Genomic DNA, 15100 nt, shown 5'->3' on the forward strand with positions numbered 1-15100 from the left:
CCTTCCTTCAAACTATTTAATACAGGCCACGGAGGCGCATTCGTAAGCTATTTAGTAGTCAACACGAATTTGTCGACAAACCAATCGTTATGGGGGTATCATTGCTGGTAAAAGGAAAGCTGAGGGAAAGAGTGTATCAAAATTGGCATATCGTAGAAGCGTACAAGTTGCATGTTCATTAATTCATTGATTGTTCCATTTGTACGAAGGTTCATTGATGTTTCCGTTCTTTCAGCCTTCCGTTGATACAACGATATTCGTTATCATCATTTGATTGGTCTGTCGGGATGATGAGGCTGAGCGTCGAGGCTAGAGCTGGTGAGGTTTAAACTGTGGCTAGTGAGCAGTTCCATGCAACCACTTTACACGAATCGGTCGCGTTCAAAAAAGGAGAAACGCGTCTTATCAAAAACCTCAGGATCTGCCCACTTAGCAACAGCAGGACAACAGATCAAATATCAACACTGCCAATAGCCCCGCAATTTCATATTCAACACCACAAAAATATACCGACAATAAGATGGATCGTCAATCTGTATTTTCTCTGAGTGTTTTACCTCCTGAGTATGGCGACAATGAAGATACAAGAGGTCAAGTGCAATCTCAACTAGAACAATTTATTCTTCAGTTCCGCATTGACAATGCCTTCATCTACAGGTAGGAAGCAATTCACTGTCTGCGATATCCTGCTAATAAGTCCACATAGAGATCAAATCCGAGAAAATGTTCTGTTAAAACAATACTTTTGCGACGTTGATGTTGGGCATTTGATATCCTTTAATGAAGAGCTTGCACACCGACTTGCGACAGAACCTGCAGAGATTATACCCCTTGTAACAAACCCCTCCAGAGTATCCGCAAGCTACGTCTAACGCATACACAGTTCGAAAGCGCATTGAAGAAATGTACACATCGAATCGTATACCCCTCGGATAGAGATATTGTCCTTCCCGAGCATCAACTCCTCCTTCACTCCACAGCTTCAGAGATTTCAATTCGAGACTTGGACGCCCTCGCCATATCCCGACTTGTACGAGTACCAGGTATCGTTATAGGAGCATCAGTACTGTCCTCGAAAGCAACAGCACTAAATATACAATGTCGGAATTGTCGTTCTACAAAGATATTACCAGTAAATGGCGGATTTTCTGGTGTTTCATTGCCCAGAATATGCGATAGGCAAAAGATGCCTGGAGATCCACCTTGTCCCATGGATCCGTATGTGGTTGTTCATGAATCTTCCCAATTCGTTGATCAACAAATTATTAAGCTTCAGGAAGCTCCAGATCAGGTCCCTGTGGGAGAACTGCCACGACATGTTCTTATTTCCACCGATAGATATTTGACAAATAGAGTGGTACCTGGTACGAGATGTATGATCACCGGCATTTTTTCTATTTATCAAAACAAGAACACGAAAGGCTCTTCTACCACTTCGGCTGTTGCCATTCGAACTCCATACTTGAGGGCAGTTGGTATACATAGCGATGTTGACCACACTGCAAAAGGAAATGCAGTATTCTCGGAAGAGGAAGAACAAGAATTTCTCGAAATGTCACGCAGACCTGATCTTTACAGTGTCTTTGCTTCCTGTATTGCCCCATCTATTTACGGTAACAACGATATCAAAAAAGCGATAGCATGTCTCCTGTTAGGTGGATCCAAAAAGATTCTTCCTGATGGTATGAAACTCCGAGGTGATATTAACGTTCTTCTTCTCGGTGACCCTGGAACTGCCAAATCTCAACTCTTAAAATTCGTCGAAAAGGTCGCTCCAATCGCCATTTATACATCTGGAAAAGGTTCTTCAGCCGCTGGTCTTACCGCCTCCGTTCAACGTGATCACTCAACCCGAGAATTCTACCTCGAAGGAGGAGCTATGGTCCTTGCAGATGGAGGTGTAGTATGTATTGATGAGTTCGATAAAATGCGTGACGAAGATCGAGTAGCCATTCACGAAGCTATGGAACAACAAACTATTTCGATAGCTAAAGCGGGTATCACCACAATTCTCAATGCACGAACTTCGGTCCTCGCTGCAGCCAATCCTATTTTTGGACGTTATGATGATCTCAAATCACCAGGAGAGAACATCGATTTCCAAACCACAATTTTGTCGCGTTTCGATATGATATTCATTGTCAAGGATGAGCACGAAAGAGGCAAAGATGAAAAAATGGCAAGGCACGTTATGAACGTTCACATGGGTGGTAGAGGAAGGGAAGAACAAGCCGAGTCTGAGATTCCAGTTGAAAAGATGAAGAGATACATCAGCTACTGTAAATCGTACGCATTATTCCTAGAAACCGATCCCCTACATAACTAGAACATACAAAACTAACAGTCCACAGTCGTTGCGCCCCACGTCTCTCCCCAGAAGCCTCGGAAAAGCTCTCTTCCCACTTCGTCTCCATCCGCAAACAAGTCCACGCCACCGAAATGACAACCAACGAACGCTCATCCATCCCCATCACAGTCCGTCAACTCGAAGCCATCATCCGTATCACCGAATCCCTCGCCAAAATCTCCCTATCCCCCATCGCGCACGAACATCACGTCGACGAAGCCATCCGTCTCTTCCTCGCATCCACCATGGACGCCGTCCAACAAGGTGTCGCGCAACAAGGAAGTCGCGAGCTCCAAGACGAAGTCGCACGATTGGAAGAAGAATTGAAGAAGCGATTGCCCGTCGGCTGGAGCACTTCTCTCGCAACCCTCAAGCGCGAAATGTGCGAGGGCAGAGGCTTTAGCGAGATGAGTCTAGAGAGGGCATTGGTCGTGCTGCAGAGAAGAGATACAATTGCTATTCGAGGACAGGGTAGTCAGGTTTATAGGAGCGGCGCTTAGGGTTAACGTTGCGAGCGTGATATTTGATGTCTACATGAATGAATACCTCTGCGTTTGGCGTTTGGACGAAAGAAAGAAAGAAGGAAAGAATATTATGTTATTTACGAACGCATTGGATGCGAACGGACGTGTCTAGTGTCATACCCATCTAGGTAGTTGCTAGTAATTATATCAATGTCAACACCAAGTACCCCCTCATCGGATATTCTTTACTATCCATGAATTTTTGCCCGCAAGAGCTTTCAACAACAAAACACTATTCATCCGTCCATCCATCCACCCATCCATTCACACTTACCCATCTCCTTCCAACCGAAACAAAAAATTTCCCTTCCTCAATACATACAAACTCATTAATAATAGCAGCTACTTCCTACTCAGAACTACCTTTACCACACTACGCTGCTTCATTACATGAGTTCACCATCCCATCTCACTATTGTATCATATTTTCTCATCATCATTTACACTTCGCTTACACCTTACTCATCTCTTCTCATGCTACGATAAATGTATACTCGATCGGGCTTCATTCATCACCTTGATTGCCCAACCTATAAAATTCAAAGTCTATCTGGCTTCTCCCATCGTTTGAATGTGGCACGTTTGTATGTAGGTACCTAGGATAAGAGGCTAGGGAGTGAGATCGAGTTTCATTAAGTAAACTCCCTGATACGGGGATCTCACTGGATAAGTACCTACAGTAATGTGATAGCAAACTAATCGTCAGCAAATTAATCACCACATTTTATCATGAATGAAACGATTTTTAGTCACAATATCAAGAAGCATGGGAGGTTGGAGGTTCGAAATTTCATTTGTATTATTTTTTGGTATAAAGTAAAGATCCATTGTATCCGAACGACTATAGTATATGTACCTGAGAACTGAATTTTGTATTATCGAGGACGTGACATGAGCAATATGAGCAACTTTGTTTTGAGTTCCAAAAAGATCCGATCCGCCGATAGCTAAAGAAAAGAAAAGGGAAATGGGAAGCGTGCTAGCCATACCCGTGAAAATGATTGTGTCCTTTACTCCTCCGCCCTCCTTCTAGATACCCTATCTAGATACCAGTGATCTCGTTATCATTAAAATTTTCCGAGAGATAAGAAATAGTCATGATCATGAAGCCTACAACAAGAAGGCTGCGATACCAGCTACGGCAAGAGCACCGAAACTAGCATCAACCTTCATGGCAGCACCAGTGAATTGAGCTGGACTTGTTGCGGTGGCAGTACCGACGGTAGCAGGTGTGGAGACCAGGGTAGTAGCTTGAGAAGGAGTTGCAGCTGGAACAGAAGCAACTGGAACGCTAGCAAACCGGTGTCCCCTTGGACTGGAAACACTAGCGACAGGAGTCTCATGAACTGGGATACTGGCGACTGGGACACTGGCAACAGGGGTCTCATGAGCTGGGACACTAGCGACTGGAGTTTGAGCTGGAATGCTGGCAACTGGAGTCTCATGGATTGGAACACTGGCAATTGGAGTTTCATGGACTGGAACGCTAGCGACAGGGCTCTCATGGACTGGGACAGTAGCAACTGGAACGCTAGTAACTGGAGTCTCATGAACTGGAACGCTGGCAACTGGGGTCTCGTGAACTGGAGTGCCAACGGAAACAGTAACAACTGGGATGGTGACAGTTCCCGGAGCAGTGATTGTGTGAGGAATTGAGCTGACAATAATTGTAGTTGGTTCAGGGCAGTACGTAGTCAAGTAAGACACAGTGATGGTACTTGGAGTTGGCTTGACAGAGGGAACAGGTGTAAAATACACAGGAGTTCCGACTGAAACTGTGACAACTGGGATAGTGACGGTTCCTGGGGCAGTAATCGTGTGAGGAACAGAACTAATAGTGATTGTGGTTGGTGCAGGGCAGTATGTAGTCAAGTAAGACACGGTAATAGTACTTGGAGTTGGCTTGACAGAAGGAATTGAAACAATTGGGACAGTGATGGTTCCTGGGGCAGTAATCGTGTGAGGAACCGAACTGATAGTGATTGTGGTTGGTCTTGGGACGTATGTAGTCAAGTAGGATACAGTGGTACTGGTGGTTGGCTTGGCAGTTGGAACACTTGAGGTGTAACTGACTGTGCAAGGGCTATTAAAATAGAGTTAGTAAGGCTCAGATACATCAAATAAGAGAAAAAAGAACGTACCACTTTGTGACAGTCAAGGTTGTGGCTGATGAGATGGTGTAAGTGAAGTTCCCAATGGCAACGGTGGTAGGAGATGGGCAATAAGTGGTGTAGCTGCTGACGACTGTAGTGGTCCAGACGACGGATGTAGTCTTTGGAGGGGTTGAAGAAGTAGAGAATGTGTAGTTTCCATGAGGAACAATAACAGTAGTCTTTGGTGGCGCTAAAGAAGTAGAGGACGTGTAGTTTCCATGAGGAGGAACAACAACAGTAGTCTTTGGAGGCGCCGAAGAAGTCTCATTGCCATGAGGAGGAATAACGACGGTAGTCTTTGGTGGCGCTAAAGAAGTAGAAGATGTCTCATTGCCATGAGGAGGAACAATGACGGTAGTCTTTGGTGTAGCACTGGACTTGACACTGCTCTCGCTTGAAGATGGTTTGGTTGAGACCGAGGTGCTTGATGGATGTGGCTTGCTCACAGTGCAAGGACAGTCGGTAATGGTCAAAGTAGTTGACTTAGTGACAGTGTATGTCTGGGTTCCAAAAGTTAATGTAGTTGGAGTGGGGCAAACGGTTGTAAGAATGTCGGTGGTGTAAGTGGTCCATGTTGTGTGCTCGGTCTCTGTTGGCTTGACGGGCTTTGTGGTTGGTCCAGTGCTAAGAGGAACAGTTGGATGACTGGTGGTGACCGAGGAAGCGCTGCTGGCAACACTCGATGAAGCTGGAGCAGATGGAGCAGAGCTACTTGGTTTGTGTGAAGAGGATGCTGGGATAGTTGGAACAGTTTTATCAATGGTGGTAGAGTATGTACAAGGGCTGGATGGTTACGTCAGTATTTTGATCAAGGCTTCTCGGCCTTGATGGTCCAAAAGAACATACCAGTCGGTGATGGTCAAGGTAGTAGGAGCAGTGACGGTATAAGTACTCGTTCCCATGGAGAAAGTAGTGGGATGTGGGCAGACAGTTGTATAGATATCAGTAGTGATAGTCTGAAAGAGAAGCGGTGTCAGCACATGCAATCTGGTGGGGCAGGAAATATCAACTGATATCAATGAAGCATCAGAGAAGACCTACCGTATACGCGATATTGGTACCGTTGGAGTACTTTTGGCCGTTGACTACGGCAAGAAGCCCGAAGGCTGTGAGAAGCGATTGGAATGTCTTCATATTTTCTGATTTTCTCTCCAACGACTGTGATTGTATGATTACAATAACGAAAGTGGGATGGAATTAAGATATTGTGTTGATGGAGGGGGAGGTTGAAAGATGAGATTGATGTAACCAAACCTGAACGAGTGTGGTTATTGTTGATGAGTGATTTTCAGGAAGACAGAAAGAAAAGGTAGATGAAGATGGGATGTAGAGTCATTAAGTAGTTGGCGAACTTCATGCAAGCAGGCAGGTACGAGTTGCATGCATGCATTAGTGTTCTTTTTTCTTTTTTTCTTTCTCTTCTTTCCTTTTCTATCTTCTGTCGCCTCACTCTGAGATTTAGTCACTCGGGACAAGATTATGTCAAAGGTGAAGTCTGGTACTAAGTCGGTAGGTACGAAGGTCGGTACCAGCGAAAACTTTGCCTACCGGTATTGGAGGCGTGATAAGTAGTGTAGATAGTCGGTTACTAGGCAAGTTCTATGCGTGTGCGAATGGGGAAAGAACGACCATACGACTTGCCTTGCCATTTCTTATCCTACTGCGGTATTCGCGTACCTAGATTTTGCACCTCATTCAAGATCTCTGGCAAGTCCCGCCGCCCACCTTTCATTGAATGATCAATCGAAGCAGTTGCAGGGTGATACTACATACGATAGTGTTGGGCTTATGCAACGATATCAAGGCCTCAATCTTCAGACCTTTCCCTCCACCACTCACTACTCACCACTCACCACTTGGGTATAAGTTTTAAGTTTTAAGTTTGGATCTAATCTTTACGAGCTTCGATCCTCCACAAATGAAGAAGGAACTACTGCACATGCTGCATGTGCCTACGGCTTGGTATGCATCTACAAGTGGCTGTACTTGGATTATGAATGAGAATGAGAATGATTGAGGGTGGAAAGTGGTAAGTAAAATCGAGATGAACATCGGAACGACTTTTGATTCTTAAGCATAAGAGATGGGTGGAAACTTCGTACACCACCCCACACAAGATATCAACGGACGAACAACTACGCAAACTAGATAACGATGTAGCTTGACTATCATTCATTCGATATCCAAGACAAGAAAAGAAAGTACTCCAAGGTCCGGAATAACGATATAATGGGTTTGATACGATGATAATGATTGAGGATGGAAAAAAAAAGAAAGACTGAAATCTTTCTTCCGGATTCCGAACCATGTCTCATTCGACTTTTTGCTCGCCCACTACTCTGCATTGGATGTTCTTTCCACTTTTCCCCCGACTTCCAAAGTCTATTTTCCCGCACTTGATGATCCACTTGTGCGCTCAGATCTGCGTCATTGGTGAGCTGATTGATAGGATATCTATTTGGATCCGATGGTCCAGTCCAACACGAGAAAACTTTCGACTTCCCACGCACTGGGGAAAAGAAATCCATTTACCTACTAGGTAGCTACTTGACACCTTTTACGCCTATGGCTATCTAGTTAGAGGAAGTAACCGACTTCTATGTCCTAATTCTTACTTTAGGAGTTATTCCGAAAGTTACACCCTTTTCATTCGCTGACAGCTTTAGCACCTGAACGTTTCTCGTACTTTCCATCATCTCGTGGCCAATCGCTGCGATAATACTTACTCAATGGCTTCACATGTACCTGACTACTAGCGACCGTCATCGCTACTAACATGGCGGACAATGTTTTGCTTGGGTTGTTCTTGGTCCGCGCCCTCCTTGCCCTTCTCTTAGACTCCAGGTACCAAATTTCGAATTGCCCTAGGTAGGTGATAGCCGTCCAAATGCGAAGAGACCAAATGTATGCTTAAGCAAAAGTTACAAGTACGATAAGTGGGCGATTAGAACTCTAGGATACGACGTAATCGTGAACTTGAACAATTGGAGTGAGAGAAGATGAAAATCTTGTTAGATCGTTTATCCACCCCCGGGTAACGATTAGCGGAAAAGCTCGTCTCTTTTTGGTGTCGTGGACTCGTGGTGGCCCGTCCCCGTCCCGTTTGCTGGATCAGCACTCCGATAAGATGTTGTCCTCCGGCAGGACGGAACCCCGGGAAGTCAAAAAATAAAACAACTCTTTTCAAAATTCGATATCAATTCAGACAGTCATTTATTGATACAAGATATGGAATATGTACGAATTTGAAGCCCTTAAGTATACTTAATAATATGTATCCTTCTAATCTCATGTAAATTGAGATCATAGTGAGGAAACAGAATATTAGTGTTTTCATCATGTGAATCTACTCGAGTGATTGAGTGTAGGGCTTTCTTCATCCATGTGGAGACTAGGTATGTAGTCTCGAGGTAGTGTACACAATCGTCCGTTTGCCAAGCATGTTATCTGCTAAGAAATCGTGGATGTGGGAATACGAGGAGATAGTGAAGTAACATCAATCCTAACGAATAAGGAAATCGCTGAGTCATCATACTATTCTTCTCATGTCAAGCTTCATGCAAGGAGAAATGTCAACACAGTATGCCATCATGGTCGTTGGCTTGCTAATGCAATGTTATCGATAGATGCATTCGCCATAAAGATGGAGACATGAGGTGGGTTTGGTGATATGGGGAACGCAAGGTCGAAAGTTCACGTAGGGCTGGAGGAGGCTGGAGAGCAAAACTTGCTCTCGAACATTTAGCAAAGCGTTTATTTAGAGTATTGAAGGGATTTTCAACGACACTTCCCACTGCTTCTAGACCACAAATCCGGCTTGTAGAAAGAGTGAAGATCTTTCGAAATACCCGACCTAGATCACACTCTTTACATGGATTGGAACCGCAACATCGCAAAGATTCTGATGCTGACGTCAAGTATGTATTTTTTTGGTGGACACTTCCATTCGATTGATTTCGGTCCGACCATCACACGAAGATCAGGACCGAATGAGCAACAGCGAGTGGCAAAAAGCCGCAGAGTGCTCTCCGGACGACCGTCAAAAATTGGTCCATGACTATTCCGCCATCGGGAATTGATTGCCAACTTCCAATTCGATTCGCTTCCTAGGAAAAGGCAACAAACTATCTTTTATTGCGTCGGGGAATGGCCCCACAAGACGGCGCGGACATCTATTTTTGTAATATCTTGGCTTGATAATCAGCCTGCTTAGGTGTTGGATAAGTACCAAATACGACACGATCATGCCATACAGAAGATATGTTGGCAAGCCGTCCAAGGACACGGATACATCATCTTTTTGATGGTTCCCATCTTTTGAAAGCGAAAAAACCATCAGCCCAATGATTGTCTCGTCGATCCAAAAAAAACTGCCTACTATGTCTTCACATGTCATCGAATGTCTTCAAGTACGAGGTATGAGGTTGAATAGGTAATACCTTCGCTGCCCGCTCCGGTATACGAACTGTCATCTAATGCCCATGATCCAATCTCGACATTTGGAGAATTTCGAGCCGTAAGAATGGTTCTGTATCACACATTTCCGCCGATATCTGAAGCTTTCTCTTTCAAGGACTTCGAGCCCTTCTTATACACTCAGTACAACGCCGTTGACCCTACATCACGCGTTCACACGAGGATGACATTCGTCCACATTCTAAACTTCACATGCAGCCACGCAACCTATGTTATTGTCTAATACTATCACAGATTTGAGCTTCACCACCATACAATCCCTCACACAACATATGATTTAGCACAGTATGGAGAAAGCATCACCTCTTACTCTTGACGCTGCAACACAAACTTCCTGTCAAAACCTCGGCAAAATGATTTTCCCTCGCAGGCCCTGAAACATATCAATCTCTCAAAACACAGCATTACTTCTACTTCTTTCTTCAACTCGTTTCCAGGCCTAATACGATGACCAATTCTGATTACATGTCCCAATACTTACAAGCCTACAACTACCCGGTATTTGTATGGAATTCTCAAACAATCCTGAGTCCAGAGTCCAGACTCTCTGTAGGCGCAGCAATGAACTCTCAGCACGGCCTGCAAATTCAAGAACGGTGTTTGTAATTGTCGATCCCGATTTGCATTACTTGATTTATGCACCTCGTCGGCTTAACATAAATTATCAGCACAAATGTCTCCACCTTTATTAACCCTCCTCGCCTCGTCGGGGATAAAAGAGAGACCTTGAAAAGATTTCTACTCAGAGTTTTCTTTTCATCCTTCTCAATTCGTGGTAGTCCCATTGTCATGGGGACTCACTCGGAATCTTCCATCTGTTTAATAAGCTCGTCAACAAGCTTTTAGGTCAAACATAAATCCGTCTCACACTTTTCTCGTTGTGGGATTTTTTCTTCACGCAGGTCCGCATTATGTGACGTATACTGGGGCGTGAGGACGAGAAGATCTTTGCAAATCTTTTCATCTAGATTCTATGGTAGTCGAGGAAGGATAAATGAATCCAGAATATCTATACGAGACTCCGATAGGTCTGGGATAGAGTCTTCACCGAGTTCCCAAATCAGTTCCTCAGTCCGTATTAGACTATCGTATATTCACATGAACGAAATGAAGCATGTCTACATTCACGTCCATCCACGTTTCCGTGATTTAGCCACCTAAGGTTACACTGGTAAGCGAATCATATCTGGCCATTACCCATATGCTTCAATCTGTCACCAACCAAAGTCACCAACCCTATCTCCTTCACATGCCAGTTTGCAAAAAGAATCCACGGATGCCCAAAAGCGGTGTATCCCTTCACATTTAACCCAAGCGTACGGGAAGAACCTCCGTTCAAGAACACGTCCAGACTCCAGCAGGGCAGCATAGTAAAATCTAGATCATGAATCGCTACTCTCCCCGGGGATCCTACGGTAACTCAATCCGAGTGGTTGTTTCTATAGAAAACCTTACTCAGCAATCGGAAATTACGATAGGCAGTCGAGGCAGCTCGTGGTTTCATCGCGTAATTTACCACATGTCGAGCCCCGCTATTACGCCGGTGCTCTGGTTTGAGACTTTGAGAATAGGTTAGTTGTTGATCTCTTCATGGTTGTTTGTTATTTCGGAATCCTGCGGTTTGCAACTTGCCATACGGACTGTTTCTGAGATATTGAACATTAATTGGAGATTCTTCTTTACTCGAATCTACTCAATACTGTACGCTTATGAGAGATATGTGGGGTTGGCACTGTATCAAATGGAGTCAGGGAATCAGGTAAGTGAAGAGGTGCGTATGTTGTGATCGACGTAATGATTGAGTGATGCGTGAATTCAAATCGATAAACGTGGGAATCATTGAATAATCCTCATGCCTTACGGATAATATAGAATTGAGTTTACGGAGTAACAGGTTACACAATAGATTCGTGGCAGTCGGTAACATCGTGAAGATGGATTGTCAATTAGACAAAAGAGATTTCTCGAATTTTAGAATTTTCTCTCAGCCCCTGGTGCAGGCCTAAATGCATGGGCGTCCGATTCCTTGCGGGTTTCCTGGGACTACTGCAAGGGCAAGCGAACCCTTATGGATACTCACATGGTGTGTTTCTCTCATAGGGATTGCTGTCCTATGGCGTAATTAATGTGTAGAGAGTTTTTGCGGCATTGGTGTGATTATTCGATTGCAATTAATAATGGGGAGACGGGGAGGACAGGATGTCAGGAACTCGCAACTCACATGAAGTGGACTAGATTTCTGAATATTACACGACATGTGCAGGTACTGCAGTACACATGCGTATGTTGCAGCAGCTCTTCTCGTCAGCCAATCTGCTCAAAGTCATCCATAATAATTGAAACAGTGAACAGACTTTTCGATACGGCTCATCCTTGCTAACCGCACACTTCCGCTGCCATCCTAGATAATATCAGGCGAATATCGTCACCGCTATCGAATGGCCCCCCCTTTTGCAAGATATAGGTAGACCTTGTAATGATGCTGTCCAGAAAGACCTCCAAAGTTACCAGGTTGCAAAGGTCGAGAACAATTGGGACAATAGTTTATTCTTCGTGTGACAGTGTTTACCCACTCCAAATCTCCAACGACTCCGAGGTGTTGGAACAATATCGATTCCGTGATTTACCCAGTGCCATTGCCATTGTGTTACGGCATCTCCTTGGTCAAATGCTTCGATATGCTGGGTTTTCTGATTGCGAGGTAACGACTCCAAGAAGTAATATATCGATACTTACATCAATCAGCCGTTCATATCATGACCGGTCACTGCAGGAAAACACTCTCACAAAATCAATTTTCCAAGCACAAACACGGATAATTTGACAAATGACTCAAGTTCCAAGCAATTGGGGTCTAGAATACCTTACTTATCCTATCACTGGCATCAAGAGTTGCTATTACAGATATGAATCATGGAAACAAATATCGTAAAGTTCATTGGCTGCTTGGATTACAAAGACATTCTCCACACAGAGACGACTACCAAATAAACTTTCGAGTTTCCGCTCCGCATGCCCTACGCTTCGGCTGCCGTTAAGATTCAGGAACAAACCACCAATGATCCAATCAAAGCGTAGTCGCATCAATCCATTGACTCCATTCTTCCCACCAAAGGAAAATTCTCAATCTCGCCAAGGCTAGTTCTCCCGAGTCTCAGATGCCAGTAACTTCCTCATGCGGTTTGGTGGCGTGTTTACGAATTTTGTCTGGCGTGGCCGCCTCCAATAGCGGAACGTGGAAAGTGTACGGAGTATGCACCCTGAGCAGAAGCAAACGTTCTGGATGCATTTTGTTTATTCGGTTCCGATTGAACTACTTCTGGCTGACATGACTCCACAATTGCCGTAGCTTGGGCTGAGCAAGCCTGAGCTAAAGCGTAAATGTCCGCGCTGGCGTTTTTCCTGATTGAATCATGGTACTCGAGTCGTGTCCCCTGAATTCACACTCGGTCGTCTGTCTATATAATCCGCTGTGCCTCCATTTGTGTTTCTTTCTTTTCTTCATCCACGACGTTGTCAACAAGAGTTCACTCATTCCTTTAAGTTACTCAAACATTTCGATCTGAGATCGCACTTGACTTTCCAGTCACTTCACAGCTTCTACAGTCAGCTCAACAGCAAAACTTGTCTCTACGACACCAGAACTTTTCAGTCTTGACGACTTTGACAATATCAGACCATATATTCGATCCAAAACTCTCATTGCCAAAAGAAGCAACCAGTTTAAATTGACCAACTTAAAGTAAAGCCCAGTCTTACTTTACCCCAACCAATCCTTACCAAGTTGAAAGTTTACACAAACACATCACTCAAAATGCAATTCGCTACTTCCATCCTTGCTGTTTCCGCAGCTCTCGCTACCATTGTTTCCGCCGGTAGCGTGCACTTTGTCAACCAAGACGGCACCACCCGTACCTTGGTCTTCACTCCTACCTCTGGCTGTGCTGAAATCGCTTCCCTTACTGTCCCAGGCGATTCTACCGCCAACCAAACCTTCCCTACCGGCTGGATTGGCAACTGGTACTCTGTCTCTGAGGGCGCCGACAACACTTCTGGTATGCTTGGTGAAGTCTGCTTCGATTCCTGGGGAGGCATGACCTACTTTGATGTTTCCGCTATCGTCAACCCAGATGATGTCAATGGTGTTAAGGAGATGTTCCCATTGAACACCGGTACTCCCCTCTCTGGCTGCCAATCCTTCCCTTGCGACAACGCCTACAACCTTCCCGACGACGTCCAAACCCAAGCCACCGATTCCAACGAACTTGTCTGCCTCCTCGGTAACCTCGCCACCTCCAAGCGTGAGACCAGAGCCAAGGTCGGCAAAGAGTTCGTCACTGGTGGAGGATCCGCTTAGATTCCTCACTCTCTGAAGTTTCATTCTTTGTCTTGGTAGTCGAGAAGGTGCAAGAAGATGTACATACCGACCGGTCTCACACACCAACACATACATTACATAGATACATACGAAAAGAAAAGAAACAATGTACGTCAGCGCCGCAAAGCGTGCTGCGATGTGGCATACGAAATTTATGATGGTTCTATCACGAGGATATATAAAAGGATACACGGACGGACGGACAGGACGGAACGGGCCTCCTGATTGGATCGGTGGGATGGACGGCTTTCGGAATTGGATTGTGGTGTATTGGCGTGGGATTACCCTTTTTTTTTACATTTTGGGAACCCTTTTTATTTTCTTCTCCTTTTTGGGAAGCAGCTCGTGTTTCGATTCGATTCACTCGCTTTTTTATGTAGACTTTTTCTTTAAATATCACTCACGACTTTAAAAGTTATGTTTTTTTCAGATGGTGGATGAGGGGATGTTTTTACTTCTTTCTTTCTTTCTCTCTATCCACTTCTTGCATCTGGATACAATTAAATATTCATTCATCCTTTTGATCACATGATTTTTCTGTGTATGTGCCCTCTGTGTCTGTGTGTAATGTGAAATTCAAATCAAGATAAAAATTTAAAAAATGAAAACAAGATAAAACAACAATGCGCAGAAATTTGAAACTCGACCAAATTAACCTGCAGTAATTACCCCACCAGTTCTGAATTCTGAGTAGAAAAGTGGGATGAGTGGGATGAATGAGACGAATGAGATGAAAGAGTGTGCAGGGAAGATGCTTTGATGCTTTGATGCTGTGATTATGAATTGTTCTTGAGTTCTGAGTTCGGAGTTCTGATCGGTTGTTGGTTGTTGGTTTGGAATTGGGATGTTTGGATGTTTGGATGTTTGGAGGATTCCCATATTTATTTTCTATGGTTTTTTGGGGGGGGAGGATGGGAGGGATTAGGTAATCAATCGTCTACGAGAGGTAGGTAATTACGTAGGTACGTACACCAGTACCTAGTAGGTGATTAGGTGATGGATTGTCTAGGTAACTGGGTTAGTTAGTACGAGAGATACGAGATAGGTACGAGGGAGAGGCTAGAGGGAGAGGCTAGAGGGAGAGGCTAGAGGGTAGAGGATAGAGGATAGGTATGATTTTATTGGTTGATTGATCTATTGATGTTTATTCACTTGTTGTTTACGTATTCATTTGGTTGAGAACTTGAGATGTTAATATGTGGTAAGAGGGTATTGGGTAGAT

At 44.4% G+C, this 15100-nt stretch overlaps 3 protein-coding genes across 3 annotated transcripts; 2 read left to right on the forward strand and 1 right to left on the reverse strand.

Moving 5' to 3' along the window:
- Positions 1 to 520: 520 nt before the first annotated feature.
- Positions 521 to 2847, forward strand: EAF02_008292 (uncharacterized protein; the record flags this gene model as incomplete). Its single annotated transcript, XM_038904340.1, has 4 exons — positions 521 to 657; positions 707 to 833; positions 884 to 2286; positions 2352 to 2847. The coding sequence occupies 4 exons, from the start codon at positions 521 to 523 to the stop codon at positions 2845 to 2847; spliced, it is 2163 nt and encodes a 720-aa protein (XP_038756062.1).
- Positions 2848 to 3981: 1134 nt separating this feature from the next.
- EAF02_008293 (uncharacterized protein) lies at positions 3982 to 6158 on the reverse strand (the record flags this gene model as incomplete). The annotated part of the gene is made up of 4 exons (XM_038904341.1): positions 3982 to 4954; positions 5013 to 5807; positions 5871 to 5980; positions 6066 to 6158. 4 exons carry the CDS (start codon positions 6156 to 6158, stop codon positions 3982 to 3984), a joined length of 1971 nt encoding a protein of 656 aa, XP_038756063.1.
- Positions 6159 to 13314: 7156 nt separating this feature from the next.
- On the forward strand, positions 13315 to 13857 carry EAF02_008294 (uncharacterized protein; the record flags this gene model as incomplete). The annotated part of the gene is made up of 1 exon (XM_038904342.1): positions 13315 to 13857. One exon carries the CDS (start codon positions 13315 to 13317, stop codon positions 13855 to 13857), a length of 543 nt encoding a protein of 180 aa, XP_038756064.1.
- Positions 13858 to 15100: the final 1243 nt, after the last annotated feature.

This window comes from Botrytis sinoallii, assembly GCF_014898435.1.
Source record: "Botrytis sinoallii strain Bc 23 chromosome Unknown BSIN_015, whole genome shotgun sequence".
In the NCBI taxonomy this organism is placed as follows: domain Eukaryota; kingdom Fungi; phylum Ascomycota; class Leotiomycetes; order Helotiales; family Sclerotiniaceae; genus Botrytis; species Botrytis sinoallii.